This window comes from Strongylocentrotus purpuratus, unplaced genomic scaffold (genome assembly GCF_000002235.5).
Source record: "Strongylocentrotus purpuratus isolate Spur 01 unplaced genomic scaffold, Spur_5.0 spur5_scaffold_21, whole genome shotgun sequence".
NCBI classification, from domain to species: Eukaryota; Metazoa; Echinodermata; class Echinoidea; order Camarodonta; family Strongylocentrotidae; genus Strongylocentrotus; species Strongylocentrotus purpuratus.
In genome coordinates this window covers 16596061-16615532 of record NW_022145607.1, presented here as the reverse complement: position 1 = coordinate 16615532, position 19472 = coordinate 16596061, and the positions used below count along the sequence as shown (strand labels likewise).

At 36.6% G+C, this 19472-nt stretch overlaps 1 protein-coding gene across 1 annotated transcript; it reads right to left on the bottom strand.

Moving 5' to 3' along the window:
- Positions 1–901: 901 nt before the first annotated feature.
- LOC762444 (HIV Tat-specific factor 1) lies at positions 902–18755 on the bottom strand. The gene is made up of 8 exons (XM_030995177.1): positions 18567–18755; positions 17089–17374; positions 16098–16300; positions 15221–15384; positions 13890–13986; positions 2704–2793; positions 1987–2066; positions 902–1204 (listed from the first exon to the last, which is right to left on the bottom strand). Exons 1-8 carry the CDS (start codon positions 18711–18713, stop codon positions 1144–1146), a joined length of 1128 nt encoding a protein of 375 aa, XP_030851037.1. The 5' UTR covers positions 18714–18755; the 3' UTR covers positions 902–1143.
- Between the last annotated feature and the right edge of the window lie 717 nt (positions 18756–19472).

Sequence of the window (19472 nt, the reverse complement as noted above, 5' to 3'; positions counted from 1 at the left end):
GGTGGACAATATGCATGAATGAATACGATGACTAGGATAATAAAGATATCTGTAATCTGTAAAGCACTTAGATTTATCAGTGATTTAAAAAAAAATTGTAGATCAGTGTATCACTAGGGTACATACAATTGCATGTACACCTGTACATAAAAAACTTCATAATGTTTAACCTGAATTTTGCTAAGTATTTTTTTTACTTGGGTATGCACATACAAGAAAGCAATACTCAAATACAATGCTGTCGCAACAAACGGGTATTTTGCATGGAACGCGAATATGGAATCCTATTAAGTGTAGCATTTTCCTACCATAACTAATTCACAATAACAAGTACATGTACATGTAAATAGTTTTAGAAATAGGTACAACAAAGTGAACAAACCTCTGATTTTAACTCTTGGACGTTTTGGGCATGTTGTTACAACCAATAACACACAAACTGTCAAGCAATGTCTATCATTAATTAATAATAAATATGATTTAATACACATTGTGCAGATTAAAACAAAGAATAAATATTGACAAAATCATTTTTAGCACACACAGATCCTCTATTTGTGAAAGCTAAACAGTTCAAGATATCCACAAGTTGCAATTAGCCAGTTTTATTTTTTCGTACCACTTTTATTTCCTGTATTACTCATATAGTTTGTGGACGAGCCTTTAATAGGCCTTAGGCCTTTGTTTGTTCCCCCACATTTTGATACTTCTGTTCTGCTTTGTTATTCGTTGAAATTTACTTTGTATTTTGTATGTTTGTAGTCATAATTTTTATCTAATGTGCAATTAAAATGAATTGAATTGAGATTGAATTTTGAAACAAACCAATGCCTACCTTGCAATGCCTTCAGTTCTTCTGTTCATCTCACGAATTGCCTTCCTCTTTTTCCTCTTCCTCTTCCTTTTCCTCTTTTTCATTTCCCTCCATCATCACTCCATTATCGCTTCCTTTCTTCTCAGTATCCACTCCTTCCTTCGCCCTTCCTTCATCAGCTCCAACGTTCTTTGTCTCTTCACTCGTCTCCATCCTGTCATCTTCCTTCTTCATTCCATCCTTCTTCTTCTCATCCTCCTCCTCCTCGTCATCCTGGAGGAAATCCTCCCACTTCTTCAGTCTCTCCTCCCTCTCCTTGTCCGTCTCTTCTATCTTGTAGTCTGTCTTTCCATCCCAATGAGTGACCTCCAGCTTACGTTTGGCAACCACCTAGATATCAAAATAGAGAATTTAGCCAATTTTAAATTTCTGATATTATTGGTATTTTTAAATTTTAAATTTTAAATTTTTATCTACAGTAGATGTATAGTTATCAGATCTCAAATTTAGACGATTAATACTTTCAGTATATTTTTTCATCCAATTTCATTATAACTATCCAGGCCTGTTCACATATGCTGGTGTAAGCCACCGCGGTTTACTTTGAGTAATCTTGAAGTGTACTGCGCTTCACATTTTTTGTATCTTACTGCAAACAAATGAGAGATTACGTTATATTTGTTGTGCGCAGATAAATTTATAGTGCCTATTTGTCATTCATTTTGTACACAAAAAAACAACACCATGGTCTACTATGACAAATGTGTGAATGAGCCTTCACAGATCTATCTATCTGATGTTTCTAATTATCTTCACAGCATCTTGCTATTATAGCAAACTGTATACATGTACCTATTGTAGTGCTGCATCAAGTGTTTAGATCAGGGCCCCATCTTTAAAGAGTCGATATGAATCACAACTTATTTGTGATTGATATCAATCGCAACTATGTACATAAGAGATAGGAGACGGCAGAGTTGCGATTGTTCTGGATTGATCTGGATCCAATCTGGATCAATTGTAACTCTTTAATAAGAATGGTCCCAGATCACAAATACATGCACATGTAAACCTTGTCAGTAAAATGAAAACAGTCATATGATTTAATGGCACAATAACAAGAGGTTTAACAATTACATATCCAATAAATGGTATAAGATGATCTATCTCACCTTCCGTTAAGAGATTGGATACATTTGTCGGCATTCTCAACATCTTTAAACTTGACTGACACAACGCCATCTGGATGTCTCTGTTGAGAACCAAAATAAAATATGATCAGAATTTAGAAATAATTAAAGGTATATTTCAACTCCTGAGAATTCATGTAGAAAAATCAGTCCTTGAATTAAACACTTAACATCAAGATTTGATTGGAATCACAGTTCTTTTATCCATTTTGGTATCTAGAACGTACAAGAATAAAGAATGTAACAAGATTCAATTCAGTACTATAAATAATGAATGTCATTTTCTTGTCGCAGAACAAAGGTGTGTTGAGAACTTAAAGAGAAGGTTGAGTTCTGGGAAGAGGTGAAAAATAATTTGTGAGCATTATCGTTGTTATAATGCAAGTGTGCAAGAACATTGGATAAAACATGTTCCCTGAAAAGCATGGCTTTTCAAATGCCTTCATACATTTATATATGGCATGTAACAGCATAACAATCATGACAGATTTTTATGCCACATGTTGGTGTAGTCCCATATACATCTTTCTGTAAACAGTGCTTGTAACTTTACCAAGACTGGGTCAAAATTCTTTTCATTTTGATGATTCCAGAACCTTGCAGTACACACCAATACTAATATGCTAGATGATCAACCTTTTCTGATCGATTCCACAATGTTTCTGTAGATTAGTTTTAATAATTGAGGAGAGGACTTACATCAAATATAAGGACCTTCTTGACCTCACCGTACGTTGAACACTCGTCCTTGACATCGTCCTTGATGTCATTGATCAGCATGGCATCTTCCTGTAGGAGCATGAAGACAATATCAGACAGTAAAGGAAAGAAGAAGAAGAAGAAGAAGAAGAAAAAGAAGAAGAAGAAGAAGGAGAAGAAGGAGAAGAAGGAGAAGGAGAAGAAGAAGAAGAAGAAGAAGAAGAAGAAGAAGAAGAAGAAGAAGAAGAAGAAGAAGAAGAAGAAGAAGAAGAAAAAGAAGAAGAAGAAGAAGAAGGAGAAGGAGAAGAAGAAGAATAAGAGGAGGAAGAATGATAATAATATAATAATATTAATTTCTAAAGTAAGGTTTCTGACAAAGAAATATCTGATAAGTAATGATTATAGACAAAGTAAGTGTTAGGCGCTATATAAGCCCTGTAATTATTAATTATTATTATTACCATTCAAGGAGGCCTTGGAATGTACATAAGGGTTTAAGCAACTAGCCTCCTCCCACGTTACCTTTACCTCTAATTCAAACTTGCAGGATAGCTTTCCAGAAAAGCATGTACATATTGTGCATGTAATATTTGAAGCTTAATCCTTGACCAAATGAGCACAAGTACGTCATAAATATTACTGAGTATTCAGGCATGAGGCCATGAGCCTACAATCAAGAAGGTGTTACATGTATGTAAAAGCTTGGAAGTTGTACGAGTCATGCTTGTGAAAGAGCATGAAGTATGAAGTTTGTAAATATATGAACTTCCTGGTTATTATTCTTTAGATGTATTAACCCGTTCAACTCGGGAACCGAGATTTCTCGGGTCCCGAGGTACGTACTCACAAACGGGAACCGAGATTTCTCGGGTCCGAGCAAGGGCTTCTTTTATTGCAGAAAAGTACATCTATTCACCTTCTAAATACAATATAAACTACCTGTATACAAACCTTGAACCTTTGGCTACATGCATCTCATTTTTTACCGACTGTAGATGCGTAATTTTTGTTTTATTACAAGTTTAGCATGAGAATGCACGAGTCCTCTTTCAGGATATTCGTATAGAACACATGCAAGTCAGTTTACGTTATTTTCATAGATTTTCGGATTCGCTGCTGCTAGCTAGCTGGGTCTACTATGCCTAGGACTGTGTAAGCCGGACATAATGATTTTGCAAGCAGCGAATTCCACACTCGCTCTGGATACCTTTGTACTCGGCATGCGCGGATACACCGTTCAATGCATGAGCCTTGGCCTTATATGGTCATTGACGCCTATTCATGGTAACGGGCCGATTATTGAAAAGCTTATAGTATATTACAGTCTCGTTCGACCTAGCGCTCTCAGTTCAGTTTACTCATGCGTACGTATACAGGGTACCGGGCCGACCTATTATTGGGGAGATTAGCTAGTCTCGATATAGTCCATCCCATTGTTTCGTTTCAAGGTTGTCGGCTATTATTTACTTATCGTGCTATAAAGTGTCGGAGTTTTACTATTTAGTTCAGCTTTTTGATTTTCATGATAGTTGGTTGCACAAATTAGTTCTCAATTATTTGCTTATAACTGCTCTTTATCTATGTAAGATAGTTTCTCAAAATGTCTCGTCATCGGAGAAAGCCTATTTTTAGCGTTGAAGATGCTCGAGAAGCGATCCTTGACTCGGACTCAGAAATGAATATGATACAAATGGACTTATCAAGCGAAGAAGAGTATTCATCGGACGTAGAAAATGAAGAATATGAAACAACGACATTCGATGATATTTCCATAAGTTATCTATAAAGCCTGTCGTCTCAAAGTTTTGACTCCACAGCTATCTTTTACGTCATTGTATTTACATGACAATACGCTTTTCATGTTATCAACTTGACCAATTTAGCGAATCATTCATGTATGGACCTCCTCTTTTATGAAAGGCTTATCCAGGCTCCCTCAGCTGCCCCACGCTAAGGGGGAACAAAAGAATGTAAAGAAGTAACTACTCTTGAAGATTGCCGTTTTGAAAGAAGAGGATGTAGGCGTAAATAGGTCAATTTACATTACAATACAAACAACCACTCTAACTTATACACCTTTACGAGGGCATGTAACAGTTTTAGAGCAGGTTGAAGTAAAATATCTTGATCAACCTAAAGCCGGTCTTGGCTTGAGCGGGCATATGAAATGTTCAATGTTATGTTCTGAAAAACGACCCCTTACTCTTCCTCTCTCTCCCTACGGAATATTACTCTTGTCTTGAGCAACTCCGGCGGTAAAGCCACGAATATGAGACTTTTCCCGGGCAAAGATGCTACCATTGTTGAAAAAAATGCAAGGCAACATAAAACAAGTTTTCTGGCAATGAAGAAAAGCGAGTGCAAGATGAAGAAAATAATTGTTATTATTATTATTACTATTTTATTACAATATTGAAAGCATCATCTTCATCATCATCATCATCATCATCATCATCATCATTATCATTATCATGTATGCATGTACATGCCATCTACAGAACTGATCATGAAACGAGGATTATCTAAGTTTTATTGACACGATAGGTTGAACAAGGACACAGATGGAGACGAAGACAAATAAAGTGAATTATCACGTTGTTTGCACTTCTTTCTTTATTGTTCCGTAATATAATGAATTACTATATTTTCAATATCATTTATTTTCGAATAAATAAAAGACTACCAATACTACTGCGATTAACTCCTTATTAGCCGCACCCTTTAAAAAAAAAAAAAAAACACAACAACGCGATACGGAAATAAAATACACTGAAGCACAATTCCAATTTCACGAAATTCCTGACGTATTCAGAGAGGGAAGGGGGAGGATAGAGACAGACAGACAGAGACAGACAGAGAAAGATAGATAAATAGATAGAAGAGAGAGAGAGAGAGAGAGAGAGAGATGATTGTGATGAATTATGATTTTGTTCTAATCTCTGTCATTTATTTATCTCTTTCCATTACATACAAAACAAATAAAATATGCGTACAATGATATTTAATGATATTTGTCTCTCCGGTCACCCCCCCCCCCCCCCCCCCAACTCTGATTTTTTTTTTCTTCTTTATTTTGTCTCCTTTTTGTTTGATTATATCTTTTTGCTAAAGTATAATGTCCGACGTATAACATCAAGGATATGTTATAATAATTAATCTCAAGGAAGGGATGATGTCGGCATACATGCAAAGGCGGAATAGACAACATTATGAAGATGAAGATGGAAAACGACATAGACAGAGAGACAGACGGACAGGGACAGAGAGAGAGAGGGGGGGGGGGGGGGGGGGGGGGGGGGGGGGGGGGGGGGGGGGGGGGGGGGGGGGGGGGGGGGGGGGGGGGGGGGGGGGGGGGGGGGAGATAGAAAGTTGGACGTAGTCTGTACTGTATTTATTACTATGATATTTTTCTCACCGACCCCCCCCCCCCCCCCCCCCCCCCTCAAGCTCACATTTTTTTCTTTCCATTTTTTTGTTTTGTTTTGTTTATATCTTTGGGCTAAAGTATAATATCCGACGTATAATAGTACCGTCAATATAGCATATAAACAATTTTTGTATCAATCAGTTTGATGCAACAGGGATTTACAATCAAAAGTTTTACTTGGTATAATTGTTGTTCGGTAATGTTCTTCTCATTTCGACATTATCAGCCGCTCGTTCTCTATTTCGTTTCCTATAATAAATATAAGATATAATGTGTACATCATCAGGGATAATTACGTTATAATAATTAATCTCAAGGAAGAGATGATGTCGGCATACAAGCAAACGGAGGAATAGAAAACATTTAATAAAAAAAGATGAAGATGGAAAACGACATTGCCAGATAAACAGAGAGACATATAGAGGAGAGAGAGAGAGAGAGAGAGAGAGGGGAAAATAGAAAGAGAAAGAGAGAACGAGCGAGAGAGAGAGAGAGAGAGAGAGAAAGGGGAGGGGGAAGGGGGCGAGAGAGATAGAAAGTTGGACGTAGTCCGTACTGTATTTATTTATATGATATTTGTCTCTCCGATCATCCTCCCCCCCCCCCCACCCCAGCTCCGATTGTTGTCGCCTTTAGTCTGTCCTTTTTGTTATCATATAGATATCTTTTCGCTGAAGTATAATGTCCGACGTATAATAGTATAGTCAATATAGCATAATAAACAGTGTTTATATCAATTTGTTGCAACAGAGATTTTCATTCAAAAGTTTTACTTTGGAAATATAATTATTCGCATTTAGACATTATCAGCCGCTCGTTTTTCACTTCGCTCGCTATAATAAACATAAGGTATAATAAAGTGTGTACATCATCATTATTTTATAATAATCTATCTCAAAAAAGGAATGTGGCCGGCATACAAGCAAACGGTGGAACAAAATTGGCAGATAGACAGAGAAAGCGACCGAGTGAGAGATAGAGGGAGAGAGAGAGACACATAAGCAGAGAGAAAGAGAGAGAGAAACAATCATTTCTTATAATTATCTATTTGTCTGTGACATTTTATCTTTATCACATATTCTTGTCCATTCCTTTATCGTGCATGATTGTTGTCTTTGAATGAGTGTTTCAGATAGGGTAAAGTCTGGCTTTACGTTATATGATTTTTATTTATGAGAATGTCGGAACGTGATCCCATTTAAAAATTTAAAAAACAGCAACGACAACTGCAATAACAACAAGACCCTTCCCTCCCCCAAAACAACATAAAGCAGGGTTATACATGAATACAAAGTCAGTTCATTGTTGTTGTTGTTGTTGTGTGGTATTATCGGCGTTTCATTCTTTTTTTAGAATATTTACGCCTTTCACTTTATTTATTTTTTTCTTCTGTTTTTTGGTACTATTTGTAAATTCATACTCTTCTCTTTTTTTGTTGATAATATAATCTCAGATCTGTCATCCAATTATTCAATTATACCCTTACCTTACTTCCGCTCTTTAGAGTTTATAGCCATGACAACGACCCGTACCCTCAGCAACGTTCATTGTTCCTCTAATACGTGACTCAGCTGTGGGAACATGCATGGGCCAAAGACAAAGACAAAGCTCTTTTCCACATTCTATATAGGTCCCAAATACCTGCAGACATTTCTGTGTCGGTTTTATTTGTATTTATACTTTGTCAATACATATACTTACAAACTACAATTGTCAAAATTTGGCAATATATTCATACATATTGATATTTATATGGCATAAACATGCTCAAAGCGCTTTACATTAGTAAATAAAACAAACTAATTATTTTGCTCTCCAAATGGCACATCGGTATAGTCTGTACTGTATTTATTTATTATTATTCTATTTTGTCTCTCCTTTCACCCCAACCCTCCCCCATTCTGGATTCTTCTTTAGTTTCATTTTATCATGTCTATATCTTTTCGCTATAGTATAATGTCCGACAAAATAATATTATAACCGTCAATTTAGGCTGGTAAATTATTTCATATGAATATGATGCAACAGAAATTTACATTCAAATCCTTAATTTCTTACAAATTGTGTATTTTTCTCATAAAATTGAGTATCTAAATAAAAAGAGAAAGAAGAAGAACAAAATAAGAATGAGGCGAAGAAGAAGAAGAAAAGATAACGAAGAAGAAAACCCTACGAAGAGCTGAAAGAACTGAGAGGCTTGGAGCACAGCAGAGAACAGCCGTGCAACGTGTTCTCGACATGACAAGACCAGATTGGCAAATGATCTGCGCATGCGCTAGGTTCCCGTTAGTCGAAGCCTCTGGCCGCTTGAACGCACACGCATTGTGGCGCGCGCTGAGCGGTCTCACGGTACGGCGTGTTCAATTTTTAATCTCGTTTGTGAGGTGGCTATCAGGCTGAATAATGCCGAGCTGAACGGGTTAATTAAGAAATGAAAAATTCTTGATGAATGTAAACTTCTCATGATCACTTAACACCATCATTACTTTTTTTTTTACTGTCTCTGTTTAGTAAAATATCTTTGTACCATTTATCTGCATTTCTTCCATGTCTCCTTGGAGTCATTTAAAAAATAAACACCAAACATAAAACAACATCATCAAACATTGTCATTGAGAACCCCTTACAGAGTATAAACACCACCACCACCACCAACAACAACAACAAAATGAAATGATAGAGTGACTAGCCCCCTTTAAAGATACAATGTCCCTTTTGCAGCCAACATCAAATTCTGTAGAACTTTGCAGGAATTATGAATATGTCATGTATGTCCTATCTGTGAAATTTAAACGTTAGCAGTGTCCTAATATTCAAATTATGCAAGGAAACTCGTTTACTTGCTAGACTTCACTGTCAGACACTGTTGAGTGACTGACTGGCTTATTTTTCTTCTTTGGTAATGACATACATAAAATGAGCTGTAAAGGGTGCTTGAGCATTTGTCTACATCAATAACCCACTTCTTGTAATGGCCAAAATTAAACTGATTGAAGCTTTGCACAGCATTAAATGTACGACCATTCGGTACAATGGTCTGAAAAATCAGACTATTACTTATTGGCTCTATAGCTCCTAAGTCGATTTGACAACTAATAGTCGTTATTTTCCCACTTAAAGACATTTTCAAGCCCCCCCCCCCTTTTTTTTAGAGAAGTTCTAAATTAGTATTATCTTTCAAATGCCGTTGGAATTTAAACTTTTCATTTTTTTGACCTGCAAATGGGACTTAGTACCTTTACCTTTAACTGCACCATTCTCTGCATCCTAATTTGCCATCCACCTAGTGTCTCTAATCCCTTCAGAAGTAAGACAAGTCCCCTGGTCAAATTGGGTCTGTTTACACTCAATTAACTGCACATCTCAGGTATGCAGCCATTACATGCACAGAGATCCTTCAACCTAACATATTTGGCATTCACACGCAAGAAGCCAAGACTCCTGTGCAAGAGGATGCTGAATGTACAGTATGGTAGAGTTGGGCATCTCAGAGATCTCTATATTAAAGGCATTGTTTAACAATGTTAAATCTGAGATGCATGGCCCTACGTGTTATCAGAGTCTGTGATACGGTGTGATATTGCTCTAAAAAAATTGAGGTTCAAAATAATCATGAAGTGCCTCAAAAAGTAAAAGTCGTTGAGTGACCCGTTTTTACCATACTCATTGTCCCCAATAGACTGTATTGTTATAAAAACCGTTAGGAAAACGAAAAATGAAATTATGAAAATATCTTGATTATCAAACATGCGGTCGGCATGTAAAAGTCTTGGGATTCCTGACTGACCTAAAGGTCTATAATTATGATCGCAGCATGAGCTAAATCCAGGATTTTGTTTCAGAATCTGAGGCAATGTTTAACATTGAGTCACTTTAATATCTAATGACTCTCATAAGTCGAAATGTCATTGAGATATCAGATGTCAGATTTACATCATATAATTCACCAATACCACCAACGATGATGCCTTTTGCTTTCCGGATGTGTGCCACAACTATGAATACATTGGGGTCATAAATGACCATTGTATATTTCTTCCTTGCAGAGAACCTCACTCTTTTGATGCTTCAGAAATCTTAATTGCAACATGGACATGATTGCAACTTGGACATGATTGAAACATGGGCATGATTGCAATATAGACATGATTAAAATATGGATATGATGATTCCAATAAGGACATGATTGCAACATGGGCATGATTGCAATATATGGACATGATCGCAACATGGACACGATCGCAACATGGACAAGATTGCAATTAAGAAGAGATCACCCATGGCGAGTAGGAGACATTTGCAATGTACAGAGAGGGAAGTCATACACATTCTAAACGAGACTATTTTGTACACTATACAACCAATATATCAGAATGATAAAAACATGACATCAATACTCGAAAACCTGATGTAACCCGCATGATTCAACAAGAAGTCCTTGCAGACGAAAGAAAAAGGAGCAACATTCGCTGTATCCCATTCCCTGTTTGTTTTCTGCTGCGAATCAATAAATGTATAGTACGTTTACCTGTCACCACCGGTATTGATAGTATAGGCGGAGCCACCACCATCAACAATGGCCCGGTCCGGGTGGAATAGGGTGTGTGGTGTAGGGTGTCCGGTTCGGTCTACCTGATACCAGGCGTTTCACTAGCATCTAGACCAGTGACAGACCACTAGGCTTGCCCCAACAGCAGTTTAGGGAAGTTGGGCTGGGACTGGTTTTTGAAACTTAAAGGGATTCTTTAGAAAGAGAAAGTTGTAAAAACGGTCTCCTGAAAAAGGCGAACTTCTCACAAGTTACTTCGAGCATCTAGACGAGTGATAGCCTCCTAGACTTGACCCAACAGCAGTTTTGGAAATTAGACGAGGACTAATTTCAAAATTAATCATAATAATAATGATCTGCTTTTATATAGCACTTAAAGGTAAAGACCAGTTATGGTCATGCCATTGCATTGTGAAAGAAACGTTGTGGAATCAATCATAAAAGGTTGATCATCTAGCATCTAGCATCTGCAAGGTTCTGGAATCATCAAAATGATAAGAAATTTGGCCCATTCTTCGTAAAGTTACAAGCATTATACACAGAAAGATGTATATGGGACTATCCTATATCTCTCACAGACCATGAGAGAAACAAATTTACCAAATATATGAATTAGTAGGCGGTTTCCCGGCAAATTTTGTTATCATTATGTATTAGTCAAAACATATTCTTTCACATGATTGGTAATGAGAGCTTCCATTTTATTTTTTGAAATTGGGGCGTTTCCAGTACTGGTCTTTACTTTTAATACAACGACAATGTCTCCAAGCGCTTTACAGATTTATTAATACCTAGTCATCGGATTCAGTACAGGGATTGTGAAGAAGAAGGAAGGAAGAAATAGCTGTAGCAGGCCTTAAATTTCAATATTTTTAGGGCAAGGCCACTTTTCTGTAGGGCACATTCCTATATTACAGCACAAATAGGAAGAATTGGAAAGGGCACAACAAATCTCCAAGGCCAATGAGAGGGGCATTGAGGCCAATCAAAGGGGCATCCACGGCCATGGCCTTGGATTAATTTAAGCCCTGCTGTAGGTCACTGCCCCCCCCCCCCCCCCCCCCCCCCCCCCCCCCCGTATGCACTGGATGAGAAATCAAAACTAAAATCTGCAGTTAACTGAAGCCTGAATGGATTTCACATTGCTCAAAATTGATCCCAGCATTTCAATGGTTTTCTTATACATGTATATCGAACAATTAATATTACGGTTCTTCTCTGGACATGAAGTAAGATAAATTTTAAGGACTCAAAATTTTGTTCAAGAAATATTTCAGGAAATCATATTGAATGATAATGATAGAATTCATAGAATGTATGAAGCAATTTATCTAGAATGCCATTCGGAGGCCCAAAAGGTATTAAGATAAAGTTAAGACCAAGAATTCAAATGCAATGTATCCGGGTGTCAAATATGTCTGAGGAACATTATTCTATGTTCTCCACTTGGATTTGAAACTTTCTAAAAGGCATTAGTTTTCTACTTCTCAACTAAAATGTTATCAAGGATGTGAGTCAAACAAACAAACAACTGGCAAGAAAGACTAGCTTTGGAGTTGATTCTTCCACCATCTGCGTATCACGTTGCTAGGTGATGAGTGATGCACCGTGGGATTCTGAGGTATAGCCACACTTTTTTCTTTTCCTTTTTCACTTTGCCAAACATCTCCTAGTATGATACAAGTTAAGTTTGTTCTTAAAAAAAAATCTTTTCTGCAGAGCACCTCTCAAGCATCTTTTTCCCATCTCTTTCTTGACTTTGTTTTCTTACATAATTTATCCTTCTATATAGTTCTTTTTCTCTTTTCCACTTTGATGTCTTGTTTTGCACTTTTTGTAATATGAAGTTCATTTTACTCAATTTTTCTCTTAGTTATTATTTTTCAAAATTTCATTTGAGAGTATCAAATTGTAAGGTTGAAATTGATTCTTGTCTACTTTTTTACTTGGAAATATGTTGTTAATGATAATTGTGTGATAAATAGCCACACTAATCCCTCTCTCCCTTTCTCTCTCTCTCTCTCTCTCTCTCTTTCTCTCGCTCTCTATTTCAGTCTCTCATTTGCCTTCTTTCCTCTTTCCTGTCTACAAAATCACATTTTCTGTTGGATGAACCTGTTTTCTTTGTCCATCTCTGTCTATATCCCTTTTCTTCTAGGCGGTAGACCTATCTGTCATTCTCCCAGAGTACCAGGTCTAGTCCTGAAAGCCCAGAGAACACTGCCTGATGATTGGTTAATCCTGACCTTTGACCCCGCTCAAATTGTGGCTAATCTCATGTTGCCCGGATTGAATTGCAAGTGAAAACTGTCATGGGTGCGCGAATCTCGTACAGTGACGAGTGATCCTTCAAAAGTGCATTAAAAGCCTTGAAGAGTTGGGTTTCTTCAATACAGACTCAAGTTCATGGAAGCATACACCAAACAACATTCAGAATCAATAGTGGGACATCAAAAAGCAGAAATCAGGGAATGGAAAGCCTGTCAGCAATCAGCATAAGTTTGGTTTCAACTTCAAAGAAGCATTTATAAATTTGATAAACTCTCTAGTCTATTGCTTTAGTCATTTATCACCCCAAAACAAAGAAAGGAACAAAAAAATAACGATTCCACTCATAATTGAACTAATCAATCAATCAATCAGTCACTCAATAAAATATCATGACAAAAATTATTAATCTATCATTATAAAAAGACCATGAAACAAACAAAGCAACAAACAAATAAATGAGAAACGAAAAAGAAACAATGATGCCAACAAAACTTGATCAACATCATATGCAAGCATTTGGCCGATATGCTATTGCAATAGTTAAAATGTACTGTGCCTACAGAAGAATTCATGTTTAATTAGTTTTTCACTAATGGATGGCTTCTGTCGATGTCCATTCTCTTGAATGACATGTTCATTACAAAAATGGCATCTAACAACATTCCCCCTTTTTGAGTAAGAAAATTGGGGAAAATCAGGGAAAATTGGGGAAAATCAGGGAAAATCAGGAAAATAGGGGTAAAATCAAGAAGGGTAAAATCGGGAAGGAAAAAAAAGATGAGAAAAAAAATCAGGGAAAAAATATTTTTTTTTTTTTTTTTAGGAAACTGATTTAAATTGCATAATTATCAGGCCTGCATTAAAGATCAGTACACATTTGTTAATCTCATATCAGAAATAGAAGTTTTACAATAGTTACATCAATGGTTTGAAACATACCTCAAATTCACTTGGATGGAAGACATGTTTCAAGATGATAACTTGCTCGTTTCTTTTCCTCTGTTGAAACTTCTTCTCAGGCCTCCAGTCGAGAAGTCTGCAACAATACAAGGACAAGTCCAAAATACAATTGGTCAGAAGGGCATTGTGATAATAATTGTTTGTCAATGTGGTTCACAAGACAGAAAGTTTTGAACTCATGAATAACCATTCTTCTGGTTCCAAACAGACAATATCATCCTTGACCACATTATTAGCAGCTACATGAAGCATACTGTTTATGAATTAGAAAGTGTACTTTTAAAAAACATGTACCCGAACAATATACATCTGGGCCTAGTTGTCGACTACATGTATATACAGTAGGCTATAGTAATTTATAGTTAGTTTACAACTACATGTAGGCAAAGTAAAATATTATGAATATGAGCCCTGGTATTTTTTTAATCAATTGATATATTCTAATGTTTTCTCTTATTTTTCTCGTGTCAAGATAGTCTAAAATATTCATAATATATGGGTAAGGTTCCAAACCAATGCAATCAATCAATCAATTTGTAATAAAGTCCAAGATGATTTGGGTGATTTTATATGAAATAAATTCAAACCAAACATAAAATCTTCTTGAAGTTTAGTAAAAACTTTTGGACAGCTTTGCCTTTAGAACAGAATAATCACTACCATTATCAGCATCATCATACATGTAATTGTTGTCTTTATAACAATTATTATAAAAACAAACCATCTAATTATCATCATCACAATCCTCATCATTAATGACATCAATAACATCTTCAAAATCTGTATCAACCATTCTAATCTTCACCCAACATTATTATACTTCAATGAGTATCCTCTCATCATCATAATAAGCAGTAAATTAGTAATAATTCTATTATGAACTCACACCTGCAGTATCTCCATCACAAATTTCTTTCCATTTTCCAACTATGATTACCAGTAATACTTTTTGGCCATTAGGCATACATTGTTAAAGTCCTCCTTATTCTACACGTGTCTTTGTAGACAGCAATGAACTAAAGAGGGAGCTATTCAATTTTGTCTTTCTGTCAGCTTGATCAGCAGCCAGAGAAAGTTGCTCAGAAAGCTGACAGTCTTTGTTATGATGCAGCATGAGAAACACATTTTAATAATATTTATATGCACTAAGTTTACTTATTTAATTAATATTTACATGCATTAAAGTTTTATACCTACACTGTATACATAAATAAATCACAAAACTCCTTATCATCGCTCTATAATAAAACATATAACTTCAGAAATTATATTGCCAAGTAAAGAATAATAAAAACAAATGAATGACTCACTTGTCTTGAACATTTCCTTTCTTTTTCTTGTTTGGTTTCTTTTTCTTCCTCATATCGGGTTTATAATCTCCCTTGAGGGTAAAGGTCGCGACCTCTACATGAATCTTATGACCTCTGATCTCAGACTCATCCAGCAGCTGTAAGGCAAGGTCAACTGACTCTCTCTGTAAACAAGAAAAGAAAAGAAGTTTGCAACAGGCTTTACTTAAATGTAGAATATCGGCAGCAAGAATTATACTTGATAATAACAAGGGAATAGTTTGAAGACTGTTGCAACAGTTCTTATTAATATTTCCATCTTTTGCTTCATGTATATGTATATGATTACATTGCTGTCGTAGGAGTTGGAGAAAATAAGGCAATGGCTGGATCCATGAACTTGGCCCTTCCAGAAATAAAACACCTCTTCAAATTTAATGCATTAAAAAATTAATGTCATTATTCAGTAAGGATGAATCAAAGATATGTAATGTACCAACACTGTGTACAAACTCCTTGGTAGCAATACTTGTAGAATTTGCTGTAAAACTGCCACCCCAACTCAATGCTACATCTTTGACAAAAATTGGGAAAAAAAACAATTTGATAATGGCCTGGGGAAATGCGCACGTCTTTGAGTGGTGTACATCCCATGTACTCTGTGCAATGTGCATGAGTGCGCGCTGCAGGAATCCCCAACACAAAGCAATAACATAACTATGCATACGCTTGTTCTTACAGCCAACCGCTAGCCACGTTCGCACAGCCATACTCGGAACTTTTAAAAAAAGACAGATTTTAACACAGAAAAACATAAAAACTTATCCCCCCCCCCCAGCAAAAAACATATTAAAACGTTAAAAACGTACTACTTGGAGCATCGATCACGACTACTCACCTTCAGATAGCAGCATCTGCCATCTCCTTTAGGTCTGCCCTCCTCGTCCATGTAGAGCTTGATCTTGGGTTTCTCCGTCTCCTCTTCCAGCATGATGATACCCCACTTGGCCATTACTTCCTGGAATTCCTCCAGGGTGATGTCGGTTGGAAGGCCACTCACGTAGACATTGGTGTTCTTGGTGGGATCGACCTCGAACCAGCCTGAGAGGAGGGGGTATAATCACAGAGATAATATTACAACTGTGACTTATTATTGGAGAACACACTTGGGGCATTAGTTAAAGCTCTGTTGCAGTAAGATGGCAGAACAGTATATTATCTTAGATATTGCAACTGTTTATAGACTTCACGGTGGATTAGCTTCTGACATTAATTTTAGCCCCTACATACATGTACTCCAGTATAAAAAAAAATACCTACATATATAGATTCTCTGGAGGTCTTTGTGAATTTGCTTCATAAATATGAGTTTTCCTTTAGAAAATTCTATTCATGTGTTTCCTTGATATTTACCAGAACATTTTCCTAGTGTTCCTTTGAACCTTCATGTTTTCCCTGCCTTAGTATTTCATATCATTTGAAGCAACCAGTTCTAAATGAATATTTTGATGTTCTGATAAACTTGTGTGTTTGTTTTAGCAACAAAATATGAAGCTAACTTTAAAAGTTATATAAATCAATCCCATATTGAAACATTCCAAAGTAGTTGTATTACAGGTATGACCACCAATCAAAGTTGATAGAGATTTATACACATATTTTCCATGAGATAACTTACATGTATCTTAAAGACTAAGTATCTATCATCTTGAAAAACTACAGGTTGTAGATACAAAATCTGAAAAATCACTTCAGGATAAAAATAGTCAAGGCTACATGACACAATTATTATATCAAAACAAATCCTGGTAACTTACTGTACTTTATAATACATGTAGGTGTTTGTTTTCAGTTCAGTCATGGTTATCTAAATCAAAATGGATACTCACTTTTCTGCTCTGCTTTCCTCTTCATCTGCATCTTCTGGTACCTGTAGAGCATCTGGGGTTGTTCATCTATCTTCACCTCCCCTCCTTTCTTGGCTTCATCCTGACCTCCTGGTGTGGTGTCTTTGTCCACTCCTGTAGATGTTCCTGGAGTTGCTGAGGAAGCTGATGCTGATGCTGATGTAGCTGCTGCTGCTGAAGGCTGTGGATCGGGCTGACTGTCTGCAGTGTTCTCATCGGTTGTGACACCATAGCTGGCTTGATAAGATGCAATGAAGTTCTCATCCACCTTTATAAAGGGTAATGAATTTGCATTAAAAAAACATGAAGGAAAATTCTTGTGACTGGATTCTTAGCTTTTTGGCAATCTGTGACACATCATTTGAGGTCCTCTCTCATTTGCTTTGTACAGACAGTTTGATTAATTGCCTTCTTTTTGGTTGTTGCCGATGAAGAAATAGGTTTGTTTCATGCAGAGGTTGTGTAAAACATGTGTACAAATGTACAATGATCATTTTTGGGGTGCATATATGATTAAATCTTTTGCTTTAGAGAATAGCAATTTCTTCTTCTACATGTACTTCAGTGTAGTCTGCTTCCTTCAACCTTGAAGATTCTTGCAGATCAGATTTAGTAGAGCTACAACAAAAAATGGGAGAGAACCTAGTAAGAGAAGTCACAGAGTTGCCAAACTGTATTTTATTGATTTCAACTTTTAAAAAGTCAGCAATAATGTACTTGCACACCGCCACCATGTTTGCTCCCTTCTGTCACACACATTGGCTTTCTCATTTACATCTACTCATTCGGGTTACTTTTATAACCGCCCGCTGGCAATGCTAAAAATGGATTACGCTTAAGAAAATAAGTAAATAACCCTAGTTAACCATCTACTTTTATGGTTTGTCCGTCTTCCCGAGGATTTATCACTCATAATGTGAAAATCTCTGTACAAAGTCAATGTAGAACAGTAGAAGTCTAAATTGCATCAAGAAAATCCAACGTGCCGATCAAAAATATGAAACGTCTACGAAAATGCGGACGATCCTTATTTTCTAGGACGTATGCGTCCGCGTTTACGAAGACGATCCTTATTCTCGGACCAGCGCCCCTAGGCCTACTGAATATATCAACTTTCTCTTTCTTACTTAATTTGTTGAGTTTAATAGACCTAAATCATGATTTTTATTTTTTAATCAGATTTTGCTCAAACTTTCGTTTTAATTTTTAGTTTAATTTTTCTACATAGATCTACCCTTAACCCAGGACAAGGCCCATCTAGTCTGGTAAAATAAATATCAGAAATTCAGAGTGGAGTTCCCCTTGGCTTTGGCCCAAACTTGGGTGTTTGCTCTTTTGCCAGTTTTGGAGTCTTTGGAGATGGAGAGCCTTTGCCCACTGCATGCACCGACTGTTGCCCGCGACCGCGACCCCGCTACGCGGTCGCGGTCTTTCATTGCAATTTGAACGTGTTAGCATACCTTTGGAAACCATGCCTTCTTTTCAGGGTCCCATTCATACATTGTGCCGTCATTAGGATCGGTGTAAATGTATCCATTGTCTCGTTTCCATTGCTCTTCCTGCTCTAACTTCAGCTGGTATTCAAAGTCCTCAGCCTCAGGATCCATTTTGCCTTTGAACCACTAAAATAAATTACCTCTCTGGAAACGATTTCGTGCTGAAGTACCCGTAGTCTGGCCTCAAACGTTTTAATTTAAGGACTGTACTCTGTGTTCTCAATTTGATGTTTTGTGTTGATAAAAAGTAGTTGAAAATGTGAATTGAGTAGAAATAAATTTTTATTTCATCTTTTTTTATCTTTAAATTGTTAAATTTTAATTGTTTTATCATGAAAAGATAATAATAATATCATCAAATATTTTGTTAATACATTATCTCCTCAAATTAGACTAATAAACTGAAATTAGCGACTATAAAGTTGTGGGGCCTGTTGTGATAAAATAACACGCATGTTTGCCCCCCCCCCCTAAAAGCCCCCCCCCCCCCAAAAAAAAAAAAAAAAATTAGCAGTGATGAAGTAAAAACGGTTTGTATTTTTTAACCAAAAATAAAACAACAAATAATAACACATGAATTGAATCACACTCAAAAAAATATTCCATTAAAGAAAAGGAGAGAAAATAGGAATTAAAGTTCCTAACCATTCCGCATGCCCCTATTTTTATCAATTGGAGGATTTTATAATATAACGATATGCACATATCGTCGAATTATTGTGAGAGCATGGGAAGCCGTGCGTATTTTTTTATTATAGGGGTGAGAAGACATGAGCCCTGAACACTGGCGTACTGATGGCGGGGGGGGGGGGGGCAGTTGCCCCTCAAAGTTGCCCCCTAAATTGAATTCAAACCTGGTTTATTTCTAAT